The sequence below is a fragment of the Gavia stellata genome, chromosome 1 (genome assembly GCF_030936135.1).
Source record: "Gavia stellata isolate bGavSte3 chromosome 1, bGavSte3.hap2, whole genome shotgun sequence".
Lineage (NCBI taxonomy): Eukaryota > Metazoa > Chordata > Aves > Gaviiformes > Gaviidae > Gavia > Gavia stellata.
The window spans coordinates 61,172,586-61,198,941 of NC_082594.1; the positions used below are offsets into that span (position 1 = coordinate 61,172,586).

The 26,356-nt window shown below is 39.1% G+C and overlaps 1 protein-coding gene across 1 annotated transcript in view; it reads left to right on the top strand.

Annotated features, from left to right (window-relative positions):
* The window catches only part of TPP2 (tripeptidyl peptidase 2), a 57,687-nt gene that overhangs the window by 23,252 nt on the left and 8,079 nt on the right, over positions 1 to 26,356 (top strand). Inside the window, exons 15-28 of the mRNA XM_059835530.1 lie at positions 509 to 585; positions 1,492 to 1,598; positions 2,402 to 2,556; positions 3,690 to 3,806; positions 4,354 to 4,454; positions 10,234 to 10,330; positions 10,599 to 10,736; positions 12,570 to 12,814; positions 13,019 to 13,097; positions 15,001 to 15,039; positions 21,951 to 22,102; positions 22,197 to 22,293; positions 23,195 to 23,325; positions 24,630 to 24,837. Of these exons, the coding sequence (XP_059691513.1) occupies positions 509 to 585; positions 1,492 to 1,598; positions 2,402 to 2,556; positions 3,690 to 3,806; positions 4,354 to 4,454; positions 10,234 to 10,330; positions 10,599 to 10,736; positions 12,570 to 12,814; positions 13,019 to 13,097; positions 15,001 to 15,039; positions 21,951 to 22,102; positions 22,197 to 22,293; positions 23,195 to 23,325; positions 24,630 to 24,837 (1,743 nt within the window). The remainder of the gene's footprint in view (positions 1 to 508; positions 586 to 1,491; positions 1,599 to 2,401; positions 2,557 to 3,689; positions 3,807 to 4,353; positions 4,455 to 10,233; positions 10,331 to 10,598; positions 10,737 to 12,569; positions 12,815 to 13,018; positions 13,098 to 15,000; positions 15,040 to 21,950; positions 22,103 to 22,196; positions 22,294 to 23,194; positions 23,326 to 24,629; positions 24,838 to 26,356) is intronic.

The window sequence follows — 26,356 nt, forward strand, 5'->3', positions numbered from 1 at the left end:
GGTTGCAAGCCTTCTATGGTACCACTGAGAACATTTTAGCAAAGTGATGATGGAACAAATTTTCAGAGAGAGTATTTAAAGCTTGGCCATGAAAGGCATGGTAAATTGAACTGTATTTTCTCAAACATAATCCTGGAAAACAAGGATTAAAATATTTTTAATACAGCAAAAAAAATAGCTGAAATAAAATAATAAGGCTGTTTGGGACAAATTCTGAGTTGAAACTAGGTTGAGCTTTTGATATAGGGACTATCAAATGTGGGTTAAAAGCTTGAAAACTTGTGGGGAAAGACTTAAATGAGTATGTGAAAACTAATATTTATTTTTTTTAATTGGTGAATGTTGCTGTTTTACTATTTCTAGGGTGACAGTGGTCAAATGAAGATCTTTTTTTCTCAGTGATAACTACAGAGATTCAAAATACTCTGCAACTAGTTTAAGCTTAATGTTGTCTTCTATAATTTCATTTTGACCAAAGATTTTAAGTGGCTGGTTTTTATTTTGTTAGGTGTGTGGATATGATATAGCAATGCCTAATGCAGGCCCTCTGTTCAGAGTTCCAATAACTGTTGTTATACCAACAAGGTCAGTAAACCCAGGCTTTTTCTGCTTTTTTAAGTTTTCTGTACCCACTTTAGTTGTTATTTATTTCACCACCTTCTTTCTCTGGGAGTTCTTGAACTTACTACTAACATTGACGAGGGAGCAGAAATCTGAAAAGATTCTCACAGCAGACTTGTACAGCAGTGGCTTTTTTGTAGTTTTGGTCCTGACAGCCAGAAGGCAGGATGTTCTGGTGGGCTTAGTCACAGTGGCAGTAGCTTCCTGGTCCATCAGAATACAGATGCCTTCTGGCTTGTTGACCAAAGTATTAATCAATATACTCATAGGTGTAGGTCAACTGTGTAGGAGTTTGGTTTTTTCATTTCTAACTGGTGGACTAGAGTACATAAAGGCAGGGGGCGTTATTTGGCAGGTGAGCATTGGGATAAGCTTCCATCATGACTTCAATACAGTGAATTTACAGAGTTGGTGTTGTGCCCATCATTTGTTTAAACATATGACTTGATTGATGTTGATAAGGAAGGAGAGTATCTTATTAAACCTATTTAGTGGACAATCTGCCCTGAGAAAAAAAAAAATTAACTTTTCTCTGACTTGTTCATAGAAATACTACTTCTTACATTCCTTAGCTTACTTCAGTGGAAAGTCACTCAGCCAGGAAAAGCAGATACACTGAAAACTAGGATTCTTTGATACTTAAGTTTAAGCACTGTAACTTTGGGGAGGGTGTCTACATAACGTGGTGGAGCTGATGTTTTAAATCTTTTAGATACATTGTGCTCTCAGATTCTGTACAAGTACGGATTAAAAGAATTGGTGTTGAGGACTAAATATCCTCATTGTACACTCTTTTTGAGGGTATTTTTTTTAAAAAAAGGGCTTCACAGCTTGTTTGATTACTATTTGTGGTTTCTTTTTGACATACAGAGTGGATGAATCATCAAGCTATGACCTGACATACACAGATGTTCATTTTAAACCCGGTCAAATCCGAAGGCACTTCATTGATGTTCCTCAGGGAGCTACGTGGGCTGGTAAGGAAAATGACCACATTAATTAAATAAAAAAACCGCATCTGTCAGACTTCACGAAGTTGTTTTGAAATCATTTTGAGTTCTGCCTGAGTAAGAACTGAAGGATTTGACCCATGAATACATAAAATATTAATTTGATTTTAAGCTCTGGGAGGAGTGATTTTGAGTATCTCATGGTTTCTGGTATAGTAGAATCCTGATTCTCAGTCTTCTGGAAACAAACAAATACAATCTGAAGTGATTGCCCATAACTGGAGGAATGCCCTATGTTTATGGAAAAGTATTACTGTCTGAGGTTTGCCTAGTTTTTAAGGTGCATGGATGTAGTGTTGAAAGATGTCTTAACTGAAGAAAATGCAGCTTTCATAATGGGCAAGTAGCTCATAATTCTGCAAGGAGGAAAAAAAAACGTTTTTTTTCCTCCTCTTCCTGTGTGAGATTACTAAATAATAATCCTTTCAAGAATCTTTCATTTAGACTGAAGTTAGTGGTAAGACTCTTAATTTGGAATTCGGCAGCAGTCTGTCCTGTACAGATTATACATCTGTACCATCTGATTAATTTTCACCATTTAGTTGAGTCATGTTTCTCTTAACTGATCTCTGAATTTAGCTAGTTTTCCTTAATCTGAAAGGGCCTTTGTAAATATATATATAAGCATTATTCACATATGGAGCCACTTGTGTACTGCATAACTTCTTAAATGACGAGTTACTTGTGAAATCAGTGTTTTTCTGGTGATTCTCTGCTTTCCTTCTAAAATGCTTGGCTCTTGAAACTAAACATTTTTTTCTTTAATATAGAAGTGACAGTATGTTCATGTTCAGCTGATGTGACTGCCAAGTTTGTGCTTCATGCCGTTCAGCTAGTGAAACAAAAAGCATATAGAAGTCATGAGTTCTACAAATTTTCATCCTTGCCAGAAAAAGGATCAGTGACTGAAGCATTTCCTGTCTTAGTAAGTTACCTTATGGTGGTGTGGGGGAAGAGAGAGAAAGTAACATATCTGTGCAGTGTAACATAACTCATTGTGGATTTTTTCCAAAGAAAAACCCCAAACCCAAGCAATCATAATTTGTTACAGTAGTGAATGCATCTGGTTTTCAGTTTTGAAAAGATCTCTAATAGCTTTCTAGTGTTTCGTAATTATTTGATAATGCCCTTATAATACGTTCAATTTGTTGGTACTTGTTTATACAAACCAGTTAGTTTCCCTTTCAAATAGGGGCTATGATTTGTTGGATAGATGTAGTTCAGCATATTTTGCCTTTAGTGCTTAATGTGGTAATCTGAGACATCTCCTTAATGTTGAAGCCAGGCGATAATTGACTGGCTTACATTCATACTGCTTAGATACAGCAGGCTTAGCTTGAAAAATGCTAGTTCAAGAGTCCAAAACAGAACCAGGGAGTAACCGAATGGTTCAGGGGTGTGGATGTTAGAGCCCACTTCTCAAGTTTGTCCCCTGCCCTGCTTAATTTAGTTGTATAGCTCTAAAGCCTAAGAGTGATTATGATTTCTGTGCTATTGAGTCCCTTACCCTCTGTGAAAATGTCAGGTGGGGGACCCTAAGCTAAGTTTGTCCCACTGACACAATGTGAATTTTATGTTAGTTAAAAAACCAAACCCAAACAAAAAACCCCCAACCAAACAACAACAAAAAAACCCAAACCTCCTAAGCTTCGTGTCATCTTACTTAGGCAGAGAGTGGGATCTGTTTTTCTGATACCCTTTTTCTAGGGCACACATTAAACTCACCTGTGAACTAACCGGTCTGCCTAGTTTGAAGGATAGGAAAGGAAGATGTAACATTTAAAAGCTGTACCTTTCTCTGAAGGGTATACCCCGGCACTCTTTGTTTTGATGTGGTCATCAGTCATCCTACTTTGTTGGAGCTGTCTTGTGTTTTCTGGACCAAGTATATAATGTCCTATTTGGTACTGTACAAACCTATACAGCTGGAGTAAATTGGCCATAACAGGGTCTTTTTTGAGCTATACTCCCAATTTTTTTGGCTTGGGATGAGGGAGGCTAGGGCAATAGAAGGGGAGAATGGGAGCTTGAGTCTAACTTTGTGCTTTTGTTGCACAGGCTGGAAAAACTATTGAATTTTGTGTTGCTCGGTGGTGGGCAAGCCTTAGCGATGTTAGCATTAATTACACAATTTCTTTCCATGGTGTACTTTGTGCTACTCCTCAGCTAAACATGGTAAGTTTTCCAGAGTGTTTATTTTGAATTATTCTAAAGTTCTATGATATCTCAGAATAAAAAAAAAGCTTTTCTTCATTCTTGTCTGTATTTAGAAAGACTAAAAGTATCTTTGAGATGAACATGATATGTTCATGTTTTCTCTTAAAAATAGGCAAACAGGAGTTCAGTTCCACAGAAATGCCCATTACCATTCTTTATGATTTTTTCTATGCCTTTTCATTAATGCACAAACAAATGCACAAACAAAACCCAGCCCTGCCTGAAGTGTGACTTACACAGTTCTTTATGAAGTACTTAAATTGTTAAGGGGATAAAAAAAATAGAAAGAGAACTTTAGCTCCAATTGCTAAAGTTTTGCAAGTCTCAGTATATCTGCTGTTGTAAAATAGAGATAAGCTTGTGATACTTCTCAAACTCACACAGTATTACTTCTTATGGTATAGATAAATACAGCTTGCGTTGTATTTTTGAGAGATGCATCAGATGGTCCCCATCTGATGTTCTAAGTGCACAGAAGCATAATCGTTATATACTCTTTCTTTAGCATGCTTCAGAAGGCATCGTACGATTTGATGTTCAGTCCCTGTTGAAGTATGAAGATATTGCTCCGTGCATAAATCTGAAAAGCTGGGTTCAAACGCTCAGGTAGAGTTTCTGGGGAACTGTATTGGGACAGTGGGAAAACTATTTGTATGTAGTTAAAACAGTAACAAGTTAACAATGAAATTAAGGTTGACAATAATATTCTTGTCAAATTTTAAGTAGGTTTGGAAGCATCAATTAATTAAATTTCTCAGCATTCTCTTTTTTGGTTCCTTTTAACTTTGACAAAATTATGGTGACTTTTTCCATAAAATAGCTTAAGGAAAATAATTTTTTTGAAAAAACCTTTACAGAAATATTCCATTGCTTCTGAAGGAGACACTTAGAAGTAAAAGGCACTTTAATATCTAAAGAAACAAATTGTAGAGTTATTTGGTGCTACTGTTTGTTGTTTTGGAGTCTTTTTAAGCAGCTGCTTCAGATCCTGACCAATTTTGACCTGGGAAGACTGTCTTCTCTCTCTTGCTTGATTGGAAGTGTTTTTGTAGGATCTGGTACAAAATTTTGGGTGGAAAGTTGTGTTTATCTTCTTGTCAGTTTGACACATGCTGATTTGGAGGAGAATCTTTGTTGGAAAATTCCTAACCAGTGTGGCAATTAGTAAAGTTGGTCACTCCAGGAGGAAAAAGAAATGCCATGCAGTTTAAGCAGTACTTCCAAGACTTGGACCAGACAATTTCACAGTGGTCAGTAATCCAAAGTTTTCCATTATTTGGGCCTCTCAGTGGAGACCTTGGGCTCCGTCTGGGGCTTTTGGATACTTGTAACTGGAATTGAGGTCACTAGGAGTTTATTGGTTAATGAACATGCCACCTAATGTTAGATTCAGAAATACCTGATTTGATATGCCTAAGTGAGGAAATAAAACAATCCGCTAATACATCTTTGCCTCATTCTCGGTTTGTAAAATGGAGATGCTTTTATCTTCTTGTAATATTTGAGGCACTCATCTGACAGTAAACTAACTGCAGTTAAGTAAACTAATGAGAAATATTTATGTATTTAAATTAAGGCATGAATAGTGTCTCTTGAATGAAGTGATGAGTCATAACACAGAGGAAGAAAAGTACTGAATGGTTTCTCATTCAGTCTCTTGAGTTTCAAATGCTTGGAGGCAGGGTGAGCATTAGGGAGATGTATCGTATCATGTGTGGTATTACTTGGTTCTTAAGTCTTCTGGCAGCAGTTTATCTGGCAGCAGGCGTCTGCCAGAGTAGGAGACCTCCGTTAAATGGACCTGTGATCTGATGCATCACGGGTATTTTACTGGGTGACTAGTCTGTGCAGAATCTTATAGAAAGACAGAATCTTACAGAAAATTTTTGATCATGTAGTTAAAGGATGTCAGAATGAGTGAATGAAATGTAAACTTAAATGATGCCAGGCCACCCTCATTCTGCTATTCATTATTTCCAAAGCTCTGATTTTCCTATATCGTTATTATTTAGCCTATATTTTTTGATGCTTAAGGTCTAAAGTGTTTATGCTGCTCTGAACAATAGCTTGTCCTAACTGTATCTGAGTTAACATACTCTACATAGGTAGTGTATGTTAACATTCTTCTGTGTTACTATGACTGCTGTAGGGCCTCTTACAGATTCTCTTCCGATACAACCTTCTATAACAAACAATTATCAACTATTCTGTCCTCTAATTACTGTGCCATTAAATTTTCAATCTATGAATAAAAGTGCTGATTGCAGCATGGATGCAGGGAGTGCCTGAGCCTGTTGCTTGTGCTGGAGGCCAGGGGAGATAACACCTGTGTGCAGTGCGACCAGGTGAATGATCTGCTCAGCCTTGTGGCCAAGCTGAAAGAGGAGGTGGAGAGGTTGAGGAGTATGAGGGAGTGGGAGAGGGAGATAGACTGGTGGAGCCACACCCTACCATCCCTGAGGCAAAGGTAGCAGATGGAGGCTCCATGAGAAGCAGAGGATCCTTAGCGTCTTGCCGCTTGGCAGAAGGAGGGGACCTAAGAGATGAAGGGGAATGGCAACAGGTCCCTCCTCAGGGCAGCAGGTGAATCCCCTCCTGGCCTCCCTCACCTTCGCAGCTGCCCTTACACAACAGATATGGGGCTCTGGAACTTGAGGGCCAGGCTAATGAGGATGTAGATGAAAGTCCATCCAGGGGGTTGCCTTGGGTTAGTCAGTCAGCCCCACGCGTTATGGCTACCCCTACTAAGACAAGAAGGAGGGTAATTGTCACAGGCGGTTCCCTTCTGAGGGGAACAGAGGGCCCAATATGCCGACCAGACCCAACCCACAGGGAAGTCTGCTGCCTCCCTGGGGCCCGGGTGAGAAATGTCACTAGGAAACTCCCTGGTCTGGTATGGCCCACTGATTACTACCCGCTGTTGGTTTTGCAGGTTGGCAGCGATGAGGTTGCGCAAAGAAGCCTAAAAGTGATTAAAAAGGACTTCAGAGCGCTGGGGTGACTGGTTGAGGGATCAGGAGCACAGGTAGTGTTTTCCTCAATCCCTTCAGTGGCAGAGAGGAACACTGAAAGGAACAGCAAAACACACCTGGTTAACACGTGGCTCAGAAGCTGGTGCCGTCGGCAGAATTTTGGGTTTTTTGACCACGGGGTGGTTTACACAGCACCGGGCCTGCTGGCAGCAGATGGAGTTCAACTGTCCCTAAGGGGGAAAAGGATTCTCGCTTATGAGTTGGCGAGCCTCATCGAGAGGGCTTTAAACTAGATTCAAAGGGGGAAGGGGATGAAACCAGGCTGCCTAGAGACGAACCTAGGGGTGGCATGCTGATGTTGGTGGCGAAATCGACAGCCCAGCTCAAGTGCATCTACTCCAATGCATGCAGCATGGGCAGCAAACAGGAGGAGCTGGAAGCCATCGTGCAGCAGGACAGCTATGACGTAGTTGCCATCACAGAAACATGGTGGGATAACTCGCATGACTGGAGTGCTGCAATGGATGGCTGTAAGCTCTTCAGGAGGGATAGGCAAGGAAGGAGAGGTGGTGGGGTGGCTTTGTATGTTAGGGAGTGTTTTGATTGTATAGAGGTCAATGATTGTGATGACAAGGTCTAGTGCTTATGAGGATGAGGGGGAAGGCAAACAAGGCAGATATCCTGCTGGGTGTCTATTACAGTCCACCCAACCAGGACAAAGAGGCGGACAAAGTGTTCTACAAGCGACTGGCAGAAGTCTCGCAATCTCAAGTCCTTGTTCTTGTGGGGGACTTCAACTTACTGAACGTCTGCTGGAAGTATAACACAGCTGAGAGGAAACAGTTCCGGAGGTTCCTGGAGTGTGTGGAAGATAACTTCCTGACAGAGCTGGTAAGGGAGCCTACCAGGGGAGGTGCTCTGCTTGACCTGCTGTTTAAGAACAGAGAAAGACAGGTGAGCGAAGTGATGGTCGGAGGCCGTCTTGGGCTTAGTGACCATGACATGACAGAGTTCTCAATTCTTGTCCAAGTAAGGAGGGGGGTCAGCAATACCACTACCATGGACTTCCAGAGGGCAGACTTAAGCTTGTTCAGGACACTGGTTGAGAGGGTCCCTGGGGAGATGGTCCTGAAGGGCAAAGGGGCCCAGGAAGGCTGGACCTTCTTCAAGAAGGAAATCTTGAAGGTGCAGGAGCAGGCAGTGCCCATGTGCCGTAAGAAGAGCTGGCGGGGAAGACGACTGGCATGGCTGAACGGGGAGCTTTTGCTGGGACTCAGGAAAACAAGGAGAGTTTATCACCTTCGGAAGAAGGGGCAGGCAACTGAAGAAGAGTACAAAGATCTCGTTAGGTCATGCAGAGAGGGAATTAGAAAGGCAGGTACTTAATGCCTTCTTTGCCTCAGTCTTTAATACCCACACCAGGTATCCTCAGGGAATCCAGCTCCCTGAGCTGGAAGACAAGGATGGAGAGCAGAATAAACTCCCCATGATCCAGGAAGGAGCAGTTAATGACCTGCTATGCCACCTGGACACTCACAAGTCTATGGGGCCTGATGGCATCCACCCATGGGTACTGAGGGAGCTGGCGGAGGAGCTTGGCAAGCCGCTCTCCATCGTTTATCAACAGTCCTGGTTAACAGGGGAGGTCCCAGACTACTGGAGGCTTGCCAATGTGATGCCCATCTACAGGAAGGGCTGGAAGGAGGATCCAGGGAACTACAGGCCTGTCAGCCTGACCTCGGTGCCGGGGAAGATTATGGAGAGGTTCATCTTGAGGGCGCTCACAGGGCATGTGCAGGACAACCAAGGGATCAGGCCCAGCCAGCACGGGTTCATGAAAGGCAGGTCCTGCTTGACCAACCTGATCTCCTTCTATGACCAGGTGACCCACCTAGTGCATGAAGGGAAAGTCTGTGGATGTTGTCTACCTGGACTTTAGTAAAGCCTTTGACACTGTTTCCCATAGTATTCTCCTGGAGAAGGTGGTGGCTCCTGGCTTAGACAGGTGCACTCTTCGCTGGTTAAAAAACTGGCTGGACGGCCGAGCCCAGAGAGTCATGGTGAATGGAGGTAAATCCAGTTGGTGGCCGGTCACAATTGGAATCTCCCAGGGCTCAGTTTTGGGGCTGGTCTTGTTTAATATCTTGATCGATGATCTGGATGAGGGGACTGAGTGCTCCCTCAGTAAGTTTGCAGACAACACCAAGTTGGGTGGGAGTGTTGATCTGCTTGAGGGCAGGAAGGCTCTGCAGAGGGATCTGGACAGGCTGGATTGATGGGCAGAGGCCAGCTGTATGAGGTTCAACAAGGCCAAGTGCCGGGTCCTGCACTTGGGTCACAACAACCCCATGCAACGCTACAGGCTTGGGGAAGAGTGGCTGGAAAGCTGCCCCGCAGAAAAGGACCTGGCGGTGTTGATTGACAGCTGGCTGAACATGAGCCAGCAGTGTGCCCAGGTGGCCAAGAAGGCCAACGGCATCCTGGCCTGTATCAGAAACAGTGTGGCCAGCAGGAGCAGGGAGGTGATCGTGCCCCTGTACTCGGCTCTGGTGAGGCCGCACCTCGAATCCTGTGTTCAGTTTTGGGCCCCTCACTACAAGAAGGACATAGAGGTGCTGGAGTGTGTCCAGAGAAGGGCGACGAAGCTGGTGAAGGGTCTGGAACACAAGTCTGATGAGCGGCTGAGGGAACTGGGATTGTTCAGTCTGGAGAAGAGGAGGCTGAGGGGAGACCTCATCGCTCTCTACAACTACCTGAAAGGGGGTTGCAGAGAGGTGGGTGTTGGTCTCTTCTCCCAAGTGACTAGCGACAGGACAAGAGGAAATGGCCTCAAGTTGCGCCAGGGGAGGTTCAGGCTGGATATTAGGAAAAATTTCTTTACTGAGAGTGGTGAAGCATTGGAACAGGCTGCCCAGGGAGGTGGTGGAGTCACCATCACTGGAGGTGTTGAAGGGACGTGTGGATGTGGCATTGTGGGACATGGTTTAGTGGGCATGGTGGTGTTGGATTGATGATTGGACTTGATGATCTTACAGGTTTTTTCCATCCTTAATTATTCTGTGATTCTATGGATACTAGAGATGTCAAGTAACCTGATTGTTTTTTCCTAATCCTGAAGTCTGTTGGTTTTCCCATTTTTTTTCAATTTTGAGCATTTAGACATGCTTGCTAAGTTTTGTTGGCTCTTTCTTTGGTAGTGTCTGTAATGTCACCAAACCTTGTTTTTGAACTGACATTAATCTTAACTGAGGAATTCATGCTGCCTGGATGGTAACAATGTTTTAAGAGGTGTTATTGGATGTGCTGAATTCAGTTGTACTTCAGAACATGCTTCTGCTGAAGCAAGACAAAGTTTGATAGAGGATGCATGTTTCTTAAGAGTACTTTCTGTTGTTTTTGTTGTTTAACTGCAGACCAGTGAGTGCAAAAATAAAACCTTTGGGCTCCAGAGATATTTTACCAAATAATCGTCAACTGTATGAGATGATTTTGACCTATAACTTTCATCAGGTAAGTGTTCTGGGTGGCTGTGTTTTTAAAAGTTGTTAATAAATACGGCATGTTTTCTAAAATCAGATTTTAACTTTAGCTTTCTGTCAGAAACAAGATCTAGAGTCACACACTAGACTTACTACAGCCGAAATCTGATTTGGTTCGTTTTAGGAGCTACTGTTGCTTGAAATGAGCTTTAGTTCAGGTATCCTTTTGAATATGTGTGTAAGGATTGCACTTGTTTTATTCAATAGTGGGTTAAATGTTTTGACCTTTCTTTTTATAGCCTAAGAGTGGAGAAGTAACTCCAAGCTGTCCACTTCTTTGTGAATTGTTGTACGAATCTGAATTTGATAGTCAACTGTGGATTATTTTTGACCAGAACAAAAGACAAATGGGTTCAGGAGATGCCTATCCACACCAGGTACAGAGTAATGTATTTATGTTACCTTGTGTTTTCTGCACAGTGTGAAAATTTTCATTCTTTTTCACCTGCCAGGCCTGCTGTTAGCTCCTAATGTTTCCTGATGCGTAGGTATAATGTTCTTGTATTTTTACAAGAAGACAGGTTAAGTGGTGATATATTTGTATGAAAAAAAAGTAATGACAGATTTGTTTCCATGAAATAGAACATGATGATTTTTTTCTCTTCTAAGGAAGGAGAAAGAGTTACAGTGTGGTTTATTTTTACAAAAAGCTGTTAACTTGTCATGTCTTGTGATTTTGACTGGTGCTTCTCAAGAAGTGAATTCAAGTTCTTGTTGTCTTTATGTTTGGGTTTTTTACAAAGATGATACCTTGAACTTTTCTATTTAAGGTGGAAAGGATCCATTATTTTTTTTGTAGTCTGACTTGTGCGCTGATAAATCAGAGGCTTCTGTATCCATGAAGGCTCTCTTCTGTGCTTTTGATGTCTTCAAACAGCCCTTTAAATGCTATTGCTTGGTTTACTTCCTGTTGCTGTCTTTCAAAGGGAGTTTTTTGCACAAGACTTGTAGATACTGTATCCTCTGTGGGAATCTCTTTCTGCTGGAGCAGACTGGGTGTCTGGATCATTGCGGGGGGGGGGGGGGGGTGGTGTTAAAAAAAAAAAAAAGTATAAGAGAAACGTTTTCCATAGTTTTTGGTTTTGAAACTTTTTTACCAATCCAAAATCACAGTTGAACTTCAATGTAATGTTTATTTTGATAGACTGATCATTCTGGAAGTGTACAAAAGATCAGCTTTAAAGCATGCCTTTTGAACCTTATAAATTAATTTAAGAAATTGCATTATTTAAGCTTCTATTCCTTAGCCTTCATTTTTAATGTGCTATAAAATCTAAAAATCACCAAAGTAGTTTGTTATTTACACCTGGTGGACCACCACGCTGTAAATCTGTGGTGTTGTGCATCATAGAACAATTCTAAAGCAATTCAAAATTATTTAATACAGGAAGAAATACCAACAGGAAGTATGACTCCCTAACCCAGGAGAGGGAGATTCTGGGAGCAGGGTAGTTGTGAATTCTTGTCCCTTTCTACTTAGGGCTGCCTTTTGTGTTCTATCAGCAGCAGCAGAAAGGAAACTTAGCATGCTGCTGCTCAAAACATCCACCTTTCAGGTTGATATAAATGAAGAATGTTTTCAAAACTAAGAATTTGAGTCTGGCATTTTTTTTGTTTGGTGTTTTTGGAGGTGATGGTTTTGGGGTTTGTTTTTTAAATAAATGGAAATAATGTTATCTGCATATTCCTAACTGAATATATAAAAAGCTCAAGGCAAAGAGTCTGTCAGCTCTTTAAATTGCAGCCTTAAATCTCACAGGAATACTGGGTCCCTCAGTGTGAAAGCTGCTACAATGTTTGAGACAGGAGAAGATAGCCTGTGAGCTAAACCACAGAGCTCCCAAAGTTACACAGTAAACTGAAAGTGTATCAAGGCAAACCTGCTAGAGGTTTTGAACTGAAAGTTTAGCAAGAATTCTGATTATTATTTTAGCAGTTAATACAGTGTTAGAATAAGAACAAATGATGTCAGCCTATTTTGTGGTCTGAAAACTCAATTATTTTTTTTCAGTCAGTCCAAAATTTGTTTTGGCTGCTACCAAGTCTTGAAAGCGCTCTGTTTTCAGGAGATCCCAAAACTAAGCAGTCTAGCATATTTTAAATGGCTAGAGCTATATGGATCAAGAACAACATGACAGTCTTATTTCTGGGTTTCTTTGTGAATGGTGAAGTACTTAATCTTGACATTTATGGGAACTTCTTTCTTTCAGTATTCTGTGAAACTGGAAAAAGGAGATTACACTATTCGGTTACAAATTCGTCACGAACAGAACAGTGAGCTGGATCGCATCAAAGACCTTCCATTTATTGTTTCTCACAGGTTGTCTAGTACCTTGAGCTTAGATATTTATGAAAACCATAGCCTTGCTCTCTTAGGGAAGAAGAAATCCAACAGTTTGACATTACCACCAAAACACAGTCAGCCATTCTTTGTTACATCTCTGCCTGATGACAAGTAAGTTACTGAAGTCCTGTTTTTCTCATCTACATCTAACCAGCTGTCTCTGCACCTAACTGAAATGATACTTTGATAGTGTCTACCTGTTTAGGCTTGTCAATTCCTCTTGTGTTGCTCTTTCACTGTTTGGGTTCTTTATTGTAGTCCCCATGGTACATTAATGAACCTGGTTTTAACACTGAACTTTCTTTCTTTGAATAGAATACCTAAAGGGGCAGGACCAGGATGTTATCTTGCAGGAGCTCTTACACTGTCTAAAACAGAACTTGGAAAGAAAGCTGTGAGTATTTGAAGTGGTCGACAGCTTCTTTTTCTGAAACTTTTGAAGCAAGTAAATGGCATGCCAGGAAGTGCCGTATTTCATTATTTTAGTACTTTTTAAAGGACACTAGGTTTAGTAACAGACCACATTTTAGAAGCAGTTGTTTCATTATAAAGTCAGAGTAACTTCTAAGTAGTTGTATTATTATTTTCATCATATGATTTCAAATTTAATTGCATTTTCTAAATTTTGAATTCTAATTCTTTTGCTCTGAATCCTTGTATTTCTAGAAGCAACTGCTTTTTTGTTGGTGTGGAGCCTTTAAAAGTGTTTTTGTGTAATTGCCTAGCTAAGTATAATTTTTGAATGAAAAATGCATATATATTGTGTTTTGTGCATGTTGGTTTTCTAATAAACAGCTATACTTTTCCTTGCATGCATACAATTTTCAGCAAAAATGTGCTTTCTTAACACCTACACGTTGCTGTTACAAAGTAGTAGGAATTTTGCTGACTCAAATGCATAAGCAGATATTCTTACCTGCTGCACATGGATGTTGTCAACCACTAATATGACTGTATGCTCCAACAGAATGATGTAAGGTCTCTGTATGTGACGCTATAAAAAAGCTGTAGGGTTTTTTGCTCATAATGCAGCATCCTGTAAAAACTGCTTTCTAACTTGTATGAATCTGTAGTTCAACAGTGATTATAGTAACCAGATCACTCTTGTGTATATCTGGTGCTAAGGTATTTAGAAGATTCCCTTAGTTATTTTTAAATAGCTGGCAAAGCTGAGAATAAATTTGAATCAATCCTGGTGATTGTTAGTATTTAGAGGTAGTTCATCTATGTCCATATATCACTAGATGTGGCTGAACAACATGTATAAAACTACAGTATGTTTTCATAGAAAATGAGTTTCTGTGAGTAGGTAGGCACTTACCTTTAGCTCTTGTTTAGAAATGTTCAGTTCATTCCATCTGATTTGGTTGTAGGTAGTACTTTTGGGGCAGATAGCATGTAACTGCAGGTTAGATAATGTATATCAGGAGAATTTATATATCAGTGAGGAAAAACTCAGTAACTAAGAACTCTGAAATACTTAGTTTTATATTTCTTTGTGGTTCCTGCAAGGTTGCAAGTATACTTTTATGAAATCCATGGTAAATCCATTACAGTACTGTAGTATAGTTTCCCTAACTTGAATTCTGTACTTCCTTGAACTATTGGTTTTAATTCTCGTCTATCTTATTTTAAAATCAGACTAAGTGGCTATATACAGTGATTTCTGGGATGGGAAGTAGGAGGTAGGTAGGTATTGCCTGTCAAATTTCATGTGATGGAGAATACTTAAGAGCTTACAGGGAGAGAAATTCCAGCTGAGGCGTGTTTCATGTCATAGTCTAAGGCATTACTGTTATGGTCGTATTTCACTGGAAAAAGGATGGTATCAAATAGCATCAGATACCATCTGCTGGCTTTAGTGAACCTCAGTATGTACCAGGAGACAAAAAAGGAGGACTAGGCAGCAAAGTTGTCTGTAGGTCAGCAAGTGGATGCAATGTGAGGGAAACTGTATCTAATATCTGTGTATTTATTATGAAGTAGAACAATGCCACTAAACAGTCAAAATCTAAAATCTACACTTTTCAGGCTGAATTTCTGTAATTTATTAATTTAAGCTAAGTGGTTAACAACACTTGCTTGTCTTACAGGAATAACGGACTGTATACACAATAATGCATTGTTTTATTAATTTTAAAAACCTGAAAGAGCATGCTTTAAGAGCGTGTTTGATCATAGATGTGACACTCTAAAAATCTGTAGGTTGAAAGTATAACCATAATTGTACAGACAAGGTGTCTCCATCCTGTGTGGTGTGTGCATGTTTTCTTACAGTATGTTATTCTAACTCCCAGGGGCAGTCCGCAGCAAAGCGACAAGGAAAATTTAAAAAGGTACTGAATGTTAGTTTTTGAAAAAGATATATACTTAAGTCTTTTTGCATATGACTTAAAGAATTTGTCTACCAGTATTGGTTTTTAATTTGTTTCCCTCATCCACCTCCTTAGTCCTGAGTGAGTTACTTCAGCACCTTAAGTATGTTTACTGGTAGAATGACAAAACACTGCTGTAATACAAAGCTGAGAGGCACGTGAGCATCTGGATATTTCTGCAATAAGTGCTGTAAAAATGCATGTGGTGATTAGTGGTCTGTAATTTTTCTTTGTATGAAATACTTAGGAATCTTCAGTGTTTGTTGTCAGGATTTTTTGTGGCAAGTGTTTCTGCCTATTCTATTCTGTCTGCAAATTGAGAAGTGAATATGAACCTAACACTTTGATGTAGAACTGAATATCTAACTGTGTACAAAGTCTACTGAATTGAGAGCTGGCTGGCTTCATTACAGTTGTAAAAAACATACTGTAGCAAGCAGTTTTTTCTTAGGAGGAACCGACTTGATTGAAAAGCCTCTCAATTCATTATTCTACTCGAATATAACTCATTGTAGGCTAGAGTTTATACAGTGATGTAGCAGCTAGAATTTACAGTAAGAATTTTGGGGCATGTGTAAGATATTTCGGGTAGGGAGCGAGTGACTTTTAACATAGCAGTGTTTAATACTGTGCTTTCTCATATTTTTACATCAGGTAAAGCAATATTCTGCCAGCAGTCAGAGACCGAAACAGTCTTTATAAAAAACCCAAAAAACTATTTTAATAGGCCACCTTTATAAGGCTATTGTTTTTTTCTTTTTTTTTTTTTTAAGTTGTAAAGCTATTTACATTCTTTTGTTTTCAAGGTACTGTGTTCTGGAGTGACATCCAAATTAGTCAGGATTCCCACTATGTGGGAATGTGATTAGCCCTTACAAGAAGGATTTTAATGGGTGTTGCTGCAATTTTATTTTCATACTGCATCTGAATATTATGCAGATCACTTTTAGAAAGATGATTTAAAATCCCATGTGAATGCATGGCTTCCTGATGAATAGGGTATAAAATCTTCACTAAGTGAATCTCTAACAAGGGAGTTAAACTCTAATCATACTTTAATTTGCATAACAAAGCCTATTAAACAGATCTAAGAGGTTGCATGTTCTGTTTTTTCTTTTGATTTTAGAACAGATTTGTGTTCATATCTGAGCAGTATACCCACACAAGCCAAAATAAAAACTATTCTTCTCGATACTTCCACCTATTATTCATAAGCGGCATCAGTGTACTAGCAGCAAATAAATAAAACACAGTGTATTTCAGAGCATTGATCCATAAGAGCTCCATTAATAAATATATTTTTCTGAGAATGCAACTCTGAGGGCTTCCTAGTTTACAAGTTTTGAGTATTTACCCTGCCCTGTTGTAAGTTTACATGTGGTTACATGTTTATATATTTCTTTTGTGACCCAGTAAGTGAAAAAGTTTTGTGTAGATTTTTCATATTTTTCACAGGCAAGTCCAGGCCCTCTTGCAGGATTAGGACTGTTAATTTACAAGTCCCATTTTTATTTTATGTGTGATTTTTGCTCTGATACCAGTGACTAGTCTGTGGAAAGGTGCTTTTTTTTTTTTTTTAAGTTGAGGAGGAAGGGAACTTGTTAGCTTGCACCTATGTGCATGATGCTACCAGAAATCCAGGGTGGCCATTTCTGGTTGTTTGAAAGTACTTTTATTTTCATAGAATCACAGAATGGCTGAGGCTGGAAAGGACCTCTGGAGGTCATCTGGTCTAACCCACCTGCTTGAGCAGGGCCTCCTAAAGCAAGTTTCCCAGGACAATGCCCAGACAGCTTTTGAATATCTCCAAGGGTGGAGACTACACCATGTACCTAGGCAACCTGTGTTCAGTCAGCCCCACTGTGAAAAAGTATCTCCTGATGTCCGGAGGGAACCTCGTGTGTTTCTGTTTGTGGCCATTGCATCTTGTCCTGTCACTGTGCACCACTGAAAAGAGTCTGGATTTCTCTTTACACCCTCCCTTACAGACACTCACACAGACTGATGAGATCAATCCCCAAATGCCCCCCACCCCCCAAATGCCTTCTCTAGGCTGAACAGTCACAGCTTTCTCAGCCTTTCCTCATAGGAGGAGAGATGCTTCAGTCCATCATCTTCGTGGACCTTCACTGGAGTCTCTCCAGTACATCCATGTCTCTCTTGTACTGGGGAACACAGAACTGGATGCAGTACTCCAGGTGTGGTCTCACCAGTGCAGAGTAAAGGAGAAGGATCACCTCCCTCGACCTGCTGCTGGTATGTCTAATGCAGGCCAGGATACCATTAGCCCTCTTTACCATGAGGGCACATTGCTGGCTTACATTCAAGCTGGTGTCCACCAGGACCCCCAGGTCCTTTCCTGCCAAGTTACTTTCCAGTTGGGTGGCCCTCAGCATGTACTGGTGCATGGGTTTATTCTTCTCTAGGTGGAAGACTTTTCAGTTCTCCTTGTTGAACTTCATGAGGTTCCTGACAGCCCATTTCTGCAGCCTGTTAAGGTCCCTCTGGATGGCAGCACAGCCCTCTGCTGTATCAGCCACTTCTCCCAGTTTGGTGTCATCTGCAAACTTGCTGAGGGTGCGCTCTGTGCTATCATCTAGATCATTAATGAAGATGTTGAACAGGATTCGATCCAGTATTGACCCCTGGGGTACACCACTAGTTACTGGCCGCCAACTGTGTGCTGCTGTTCACCACGCTCTGGGTCTGGCCATTCAGCAGGTTTCAATCCCATACTTCAACAGCGTCTCTATTTTGCATGAAAGCAGTTTGAGGTTATGCCAGGAAATAGCAGCCTAATTTTCCAAAGACGACAGTTAATTCTTTTATAACTGGACAAAAATGTCAATGGGTTCTTTCCAGAGAGTAAGCAGGTGTCTTTTACTACACAGATACAGCAGAATTGTATGCCTAATCCATGATTTTCTGCTTGAAGAGCTATTCTGGGGAACTTAATTTTATCTAAAAAAAAACCCCAAAACAACCCTTGAGCATGGGTTTTTACTTAATGTCTTCCTGTCTTCAGTGTGTCTGGACTTAAAAGAAAAAATCCTTTCTCTCTGACTACTGAACCTGTGATATGTATGAAGTTCAGAATTCAGTTTTTCCTTTGAACTGATCCCCACTGAAGTAGAGAGTGCCCTACTGTCATGGCTTGGGATGCTGATGTACCCTTAGAAGTGCCCTTGGTCTCTAATGGGAAGGCACGTACTAAATGACCCTGTGAAAAACAAATTGGTTCTATGTACCTTTCTTCTTTCACAACCTAACTTCTGTAATGCAGTTACAATCTGATTATTTTTTCCCCTTGTCTCCAAGTTTTGTCCCGAACATAGTTATAATGAAAACAGACCCTTGACTTTTTCTGGTCTGTAAAAAATTTTTTTGTTGCTTTACATAATGCAGCTTTTGAACAGCAATATGTTACAACTAGCTAAGGGATAGAAAATTTCTACATCTTTCTCCCTACTCTGCCATCCTTTCTTCCAATTTGAAGCAAGAAATCCATTATGCAGATATTGGTAAGTACTAGTGGAAGACTGATAAATACCATTGTGAAGTCAAGCGTAAAAGGATGACTTCCTTTGAGCATTAAAACACTATCCCTGTTTAATCACGAGGCCTTCAAAAATAGCATGAAGTACATGTCTGATTTAATTTTGTGTAAGCCTGGCTGGTGACTTAAAGAAACTTTATTAATTTTCAATTAAATTGAGTATTGCTGTAAAAATAAGCAACATTGCACAAATTGTATGCCTCTTAAAGTAAATACAAATTCCATGTGCACATTCAACTGTGTGTGTATGCAGATGTGCATGGTATTTATTAAATGGAAAATGAGACCTGTGGTGTATTCTTCAAGGAGCTTTTTCCTGTGGTTAGTTTTGCTGTGAATGCTTTAAAGTACAAATAACAACAGTTCATATGTTTTTTCCACATAAAGTACCAGATATTGAATCATCGGACAAAAAAATCTATATTTAAATCTTTAAACAAAATTAAGTTAACTTTAATTAAGCTCTCTTAAGAGGTGACTATTTTGAGGGCATTGTGCTTGTTTATGTATGCAGTTTGTAGATAAAAGTAAACTCACTGAGCCTTAAACTGCGCACAGAGTGCATATCCTATATGCTTCCAAAGTTTCTAATATTGCTTAGGGTTTTTTTAGAGGATAAACAAAAGGCAGGTTTCTCATTAATTTGAAAGCTTCCTTAAAGTAATTTTTTCAATGGATAATATGCTCACTCACTGCCGTTCTCTGTCTATAGCTCTATATCTTTTTATAGGTATATATAAAATCAAATCCAGTACACTACTCTAGCAATTCTGTTGCTGTGGAACACAGTGAATAAGAAGACGGCTTAAAGTGCTGAATTGTGAAGAGTTGCCTTTCTTCTCCTTAATCTCTAGTAATGAATGTTTATGTAATGGCGATGACAGTGTCATTCTGGGATCTTCTGGCATCTAGGGAGTTGCCAAGTTTTATGAACGATGCTAGTGTTTACAGACAGAATAGAGGAAAGAAAGAAGCCTTCAGTCCATCTTACGGTCTTGTGATAGTTTAGTTAAATGTGAGAAGCACCTAAACCTTATTTATCCCATGAAGTAAGTTTGATGTCTGTAGAGAAGAGCGTGCCTCTCTTTCTGTAAGCTCTTTTGGAAAAAGAGGGTGCCCAGGTCTGAAGTTCATTGTTGTCCTTTCGATGGTCATAGCTTGTAATGCTTGCAGAATCTCATGAGACCAAAAGTACCTAGCTGAGAGAATGGGGAGATGACATTTGACTGTTGATGGTTTAGCTAGATAGAATTAGTCTCTTAAATGAAAGTGTTCACCCACGTAAGTGGGATTTTATTAATCTAATTACACTTGGTTTGGAACTTGAACCAGAGTAGTAGAGCCTTCTCATATAGACAAGGCTTGAGAATGCAGAGGCCATTTAAGTACGTAACTCCAAACATATGTTGCCAAGTAAGATCGGAGAGGACTTTCAGGAAGGAAATCCTGAAATGTTAGAGGACTATTTCTGGGAAGGCAGGTTTCTTTCTTAGGAAAGTGTTAGTCTCAATAGAGGACGTCTTTTAAAAAACACTGTAAACTACTGATTCAGATTTTTGTACTGAACTAACTTCTTAGGCATCTTAAAATGTTTGGTTTGCTTTAATGAACGATGTTGTTGCTTTCCACTGTTCTAACTACCTTAGCCAGCCCCATACCATGTTCCTGACTTCCATATCCTTCACTACATGTGCTTGCCTCCATGGCCTGTTTTGTCGTGCTCTGGCTTAGGTCTTGCTGAAGTCTTACTTAGGTGTACTGCCTGGTTATGCGGTTCATACTTGAAATGCACATACGCAGGGTAGTTCCTGTGAAAGCTACACTTTAATGTAGACTAGTGATCTAAACTAGGTTTTAAAAAAATATGTAAATGTCAATTTTGTGTTTCATCTGTGATTACATATTAAGTAACTGGGGAAATTTTTTTAAGGAAATACTGATGTCACTTTCTCTTACTGCTATTGATTTCAGTAACCCATAGCAAGCTGCTGGTCTGTTTGAACACTCAGTTCAAATAAAATTGTTCTGCATCAATGTCCTTCAATAGTTTCAGAAGAGTAGTGTTGAGTTCCATTATTTCAAGGTTATGCCTAGCAGTTTCTAATAGTCACCTTTTTACTCACTATTTAAGTAACCTGAAATAACCCCATCTTGTGCACAAGATTTCATTTCATTATGCCACACTGACCTGCTTTATGGGAAACCTATTCCCACAAATGTATTTTGGAATAATTGGTATGAATAATTAAATTGCTACAGCAATTGAGCATGCAACATAGTATTTTGCATAATGTTGCAACAGAGTAATGGTATCTAGAGGATTTAAACTTAAGTGATCTTCTCTGAGAAATAATCCTATATGTAAAATAATGGGAAATGTGCCTTCACGGTTTGGGGAAAGGCTTTTTTAAAAATTGTAACATTAAATCCAAAACCAACAAAACAGCCTCCACCAGCAATTGTAATGTTTTAGAAGCAATGACTGAAATCTAATGCTGACTTATTTGCAAATTTATATGTAAATCATCTTAGGAAATGTGCTTCAGAGCATGGTCTAAGATCAGTTAGGATTTTCCTTTTAAATAGCTGTAGCTGATTTTCTCATGGTAATTGTTGACTAGTATAGCACAAACTCAAACTATAGCGATATTTTTATACTAGCATATAGAGTTGAAAAAAAATCTTGCTGTTATGTGTACTTAATTTGAGCACAGATACATGTGACACTGGAAAGACTAGCAGTAAACTGCAAAACAGTTGACTGTGGATGGATGCATCAGCTAACAGTTGGCACATGGAAGAAATATTGTCTCAGGAGGAATAAACTTGTGTATCCTATGGCATGATTCATATTTATGCTACTGTGGTATTATTTTTTAGAATTCAGTCATCTTTATTCATTTGTTTATTGCCAGTTTTGTAGGATAGGATCTTTAACTGATTTTTTTTCCTTTGCCTTTTAACCAAGTTATTTGCTTTTTTATAAACAAACAAATAAAAAATGCCCACCCTTCTGATTCCCTAACTAATATTATGTAAAATTGTATGTATACAAAAATGTCAAACTTGCTAAATTTTAGGCTTTCTTGTCTTACACCCAGTGTGCTGTTTTAATATTTACATCCTTGCATGGCTTAAAATAAAAAGTTAAAGCAGTTCCTGAATTCTTAATGACTAATACTGCCTTTGCTCTCAGAATCATTAATCATTGTATGCATAGCTCAGAGTAGTTGCTTGCTATGATTAGCTTTTTATATAGTATCAGAAAAAAGTGTACTGTATCCCTCTCAGTATGTGTCTCTTTTCCCACCTCCAGGATGTCCTTACTGTTCACTATCATCTAATACCATCACCATCAAAGAGTAAAAATGGCAGCAAAGAGAAAGAAAGAGAACAGGAAAAAGAAAAAGATGTAAAAGAAGAATTTGCTGAAGCTTTAAGAGATCTAAAAATACAGTGGATGACCAAGTATGTCTGCTGTCGTGACTACACAAGCTTGAAGCAGCTGTACAAAAAAATATCCAGAATCTGTACTTTCATGCTATGTCCTCCTCTCTTCTAGGCTGGATACCGCTGACATGTATAATGAGTTGAAAGAAGCATTTCCTAATCATCTTCCGTTGTATGTTGCAAGACTTCATCAGCTGGATTCTGAGAAGGTTATTTAACACTTTTTAAGCTTGATTTGTCTCAATCCATCCATGTAGCCTAAACAGCTGAATCTTTCTTCATACATGTTTGGTCTTGAAGTGACTGCCATAGCCATATTCAGTACTATAAAGCAGAATTTCCTAATTAGATTGACAGGTGCCTCCCTAACTGACTGTGATTTACTTAATCCCACAGCAGAATGAAAGAAAGTATGCCTACCTATAGTATTTTTGCTTATGATTTACTCCTTGTTAAGTTAAACACACTGTAAGTTTCCTTACTGTTTTAGGCTACAACAATATTATTCTAAATGGTGGTTACTGAGACAAGCACACATCCCATTCTGCTCCTCTACTGGATTGGTAATTTCTTCTAGCAGAATTGCTCAGACAACTGAGGATGGTAACCCCTTGAAATGACACAGCTAAATCCACCATCTGTCGTTGTCCTCAAAAATGAGAACTGCTAACAGAAAAGTTTACATATGTCTGTATTTTTGTTTATCTTGAAGATAAAACAGCTTTGTGTATATGTCGGCAGCTTGAATATTTTTCTGTTTATTTGATTCTGATTTTATATTTCTGAAATTAATAACTGCTACCATTATTTAAGAGGATTAATTTGTACTGAAAGTTAGATTTCTTTCTGTAAACTCTGCATCTTGCATATACCCACCTTGTATTTTACAGTTTGTTTTCAGTGAAATGGACTACATATGTGGGAAATCTTGATAATGCAGACTTCTTATCAGTTTTTTTATAATCAAAAATTGGAGAAAGTGGAGAAAAGGACATGTTGAATTATTTGATGTTATTTCTGCATACCTTTGCAATTATCCTAGTGTTAGTAGAACTAACAATCAAGTAGTGTGATTTCATAGTGCTAAACACCTTTTTATTCTTCTTTTAGGAACGAATGAAAAGACTTGATGAAATTATTGAAGCTGCAAATACTGTAATCTCTCATATTGATCAGACAGCATTAGCAGTATATTTTGCCATGAAGACTGATCCCAGGCCTGATGCGACTACTATAAAAAAGTACCTACCCAGTAAATAATTTTCTTGCATCCTATTTCTGTAATCTATGTACTTTGTCTCTGCTTATAAGAAATGGAATGACTATAACCTTTTTGAATAACTTGTGTTATTTTTTTGGGGCGCAGGTAATTTCAAACTTGACTGCAAAATTATTTTGTTCTCTTACTATATGTCCAGAATGCAGGAACACTGAAATCTGCAAATTTTTACTTAGAAATATTAAATAAAATAAACGAGTGCTTTCAGGATTTAAATGTGTCAGAAAAATGGGGTATTAAGTTTTTGTATCACGCTTAATCTCAGATCAGAGGGACCACTAGAATGTCGATATAGAGGTGTGTGTTTTGAATGCTACCTGCCTTTTCATAATACTTTGCAACCTTTTGGATCTGAATTTGAAGACAACATTCGTAGCAGTCTAAGAAGTAACTTCTTGCAAAAGATTACATTTGTGGAAAGCATGATGATCATACTTGTGCCTCAGAGAATTTTTGAGACCCGTTTTTTTTTTCTTTAGTTTTAGCTTGTTCCTCTGAATTACCAGTGTGTATATCCTTAGGAAGACAGTATTTTGAAGGTGACACTCTAGTCTGGAGAATAACTGGTGGATTTCACAGTGTGTGGCGTGGTGCTATTTTAGTCGCAAATAGAGCGGCAGATTTGAAGATTAGGCCCTTAAAATGGGAGATGCATATTTGTTGATTATTTTAGATAAAATACCAGATTTCAACTGTAAAACTAATCTGTCTGTTCTAGCTATCCTGAATATTTCTGTATAATTCTAGAATTGCTGATAGAAAAGCAAAGCTATAACATAGTAAATGTAATTCTGAACATTTCTTGGTAAGTTGACCCATTAGGTCATGTGGTTGAATCTAACATACAAAATTGAACACTATGTTCAGTGGTGCTTTAAATGGGTGCAATTCCTTTGAAGTCAGCAGAATTGTATCTGCTTATGTTAGTGGCAGATTTGACTCTCTGTTTATAATGCCAAGAACTATAAAGCTGTATTTCTAGACACTGGCTTATTCAGTGCCCTTGCCTTAGGACATCAAAGGCATTTCAGACTTAGAAGAATGATGGAGCTAGTTTTAATGCATAGTGTCGTTAGGTAATTTTTTACAATTAGTTTGATTTATAGTAAATAGCCATGCTTTAAAAATTATCTTTGTGCTTGTTTTCATTTTGTATGTACTAACTGCTGTAAACTTTTTAGCTTAAACTTAGTACAGCACTGATTCTGTTCTTAATGAAGTATCTGCAAAAAGTCCTCAATGTTTTTCATGCTGGTTTTTTTCTAGTGAAATGGAAAAACAGAAGACTACTTTAGTGGATGCACTTTGTCGAAAAGGAAGTGCACTGGCTGACCAACTTCTTCACCTGCAGGCCCAAGAAGGGGCTGCTTCCAGTGATGCAGAAAGCAAAGATGAGGATCATGAGAGCTGCTCAGAAGCTTTGACAGAGACATTCTGGGAAACAACAAAATGGACTGATCTTTTTGACAGCAAGGTAAGAGAGCAGAGCAGATTTTTTTGTCATTTGCATGTTGGGTTTTTTGATGGTTTCTCTTGGAATTATGCACCACCTTTGTGTGCACAGCCTCATACATTCCTCCCTTCTACTTTTTCATGCTGTCCCCATATGTTGTGCTTCCTTAATGACCTTTTTCCACAGAGGTTTTGCCAAGCCTGTCAAATCCATGGTAAGCCATCTCTGTGCATGTGAATGTAGAGGTTAAGGGAAGGCTGTAGAACAGTACCAGATTTCCACGAGAAAGCTGCATGCTTTATTGAATTGCTTCTTTCTGTACCTTTCAGGGAATATTTTTGATTAACCTCTGCGCTGTTATAGCTGTACACACACACACAGAAGTGTGCAGCATCTCTACTCTGTTCAGTCCTGCATTCTGTAGCCTCTTCTACACTATGGACAAGAGAAGTTTTGTGTTTTGCTGTCAGTAATGTCTGTAGAGGTAAAGGAAGAAACCCTTGGAAATAATTACACATTTATTAGCACAGATTTCCCTGTCATTTCAAGGTTCTTAATCCTGAGATTTCAGTTTTTGTCTGGTTCTTTCAGGACAACTATTCCAGAAGAAAAAAAAAAATCCGTTGTAGGTGATTAGTTATGTGGCATTTAAACATACAAAATCATAAACTCTGTAAATTAACAGTTGAGTTATTGAGTATTAATTAGTTGCTGTACTTAACTCTTGCATAAGGCTGAGTTTTAGTGGAAGATGAAGTGACCAGTGTATTTGTCTATAATTCAGTTAAGATTGCCACAGCACTGCAGATAGTTACAAAAGAAAAACTTTGAAATTAAAAAAATTGCTTAATTTCCTTGACAGTAAATAATCTTCCTGGTAAGAACTGGTGCTTTAGCTAGAGGCCTGAACAAGAAGGTTGATGGTGGTTACCCTCACTTCTTTTAATGTATATATTCTTGTACACCTACATCTTTTCAGCATTCCTCTTCTGATCTTTAACTAATTATAATATTTTGTGCTTTAATCATATTGTCTGGCACATGATTTTCTTGCTGTCTATTTGTAAATACAGTACTGTGTTCCAGTATACTGACCCCTGGTTGACTTTGTCTTGTCATTTTTAAAGCTGACAGGAATAATTTCAGTGGAAAAACTGCCAATATAGACGTTTTGTTAGGGGGTTTGTTACCGGGGTTTTTTCAAGACAGGTATTGATTCCTGGCACTCTTGAGCTGTGTGCTCTGGGCCTGGAATGAGTAACTCCAATTTGAACCACACAGATTAGGGATTGAACCTGTCTCTTTGACTGCCTTAACCGTGGATTTGTCTAAGTGCATATTCAGGTTGTGCTCTGAAAATTGATGCTTCTGTATGGTTAAATTGGTACTGAAAGGCCAACAGAAGTTTTTAGATTTTTGTGGCATTTCATATGGAAATAACTTCCGTCCTGTTCATGCAGCATGTTTGTCTGCTTTTTCCTCTCGGTTTTACTGATCAAATAGAAATCTAAACTGATTGACTGTTGTGAGCCCTACACAG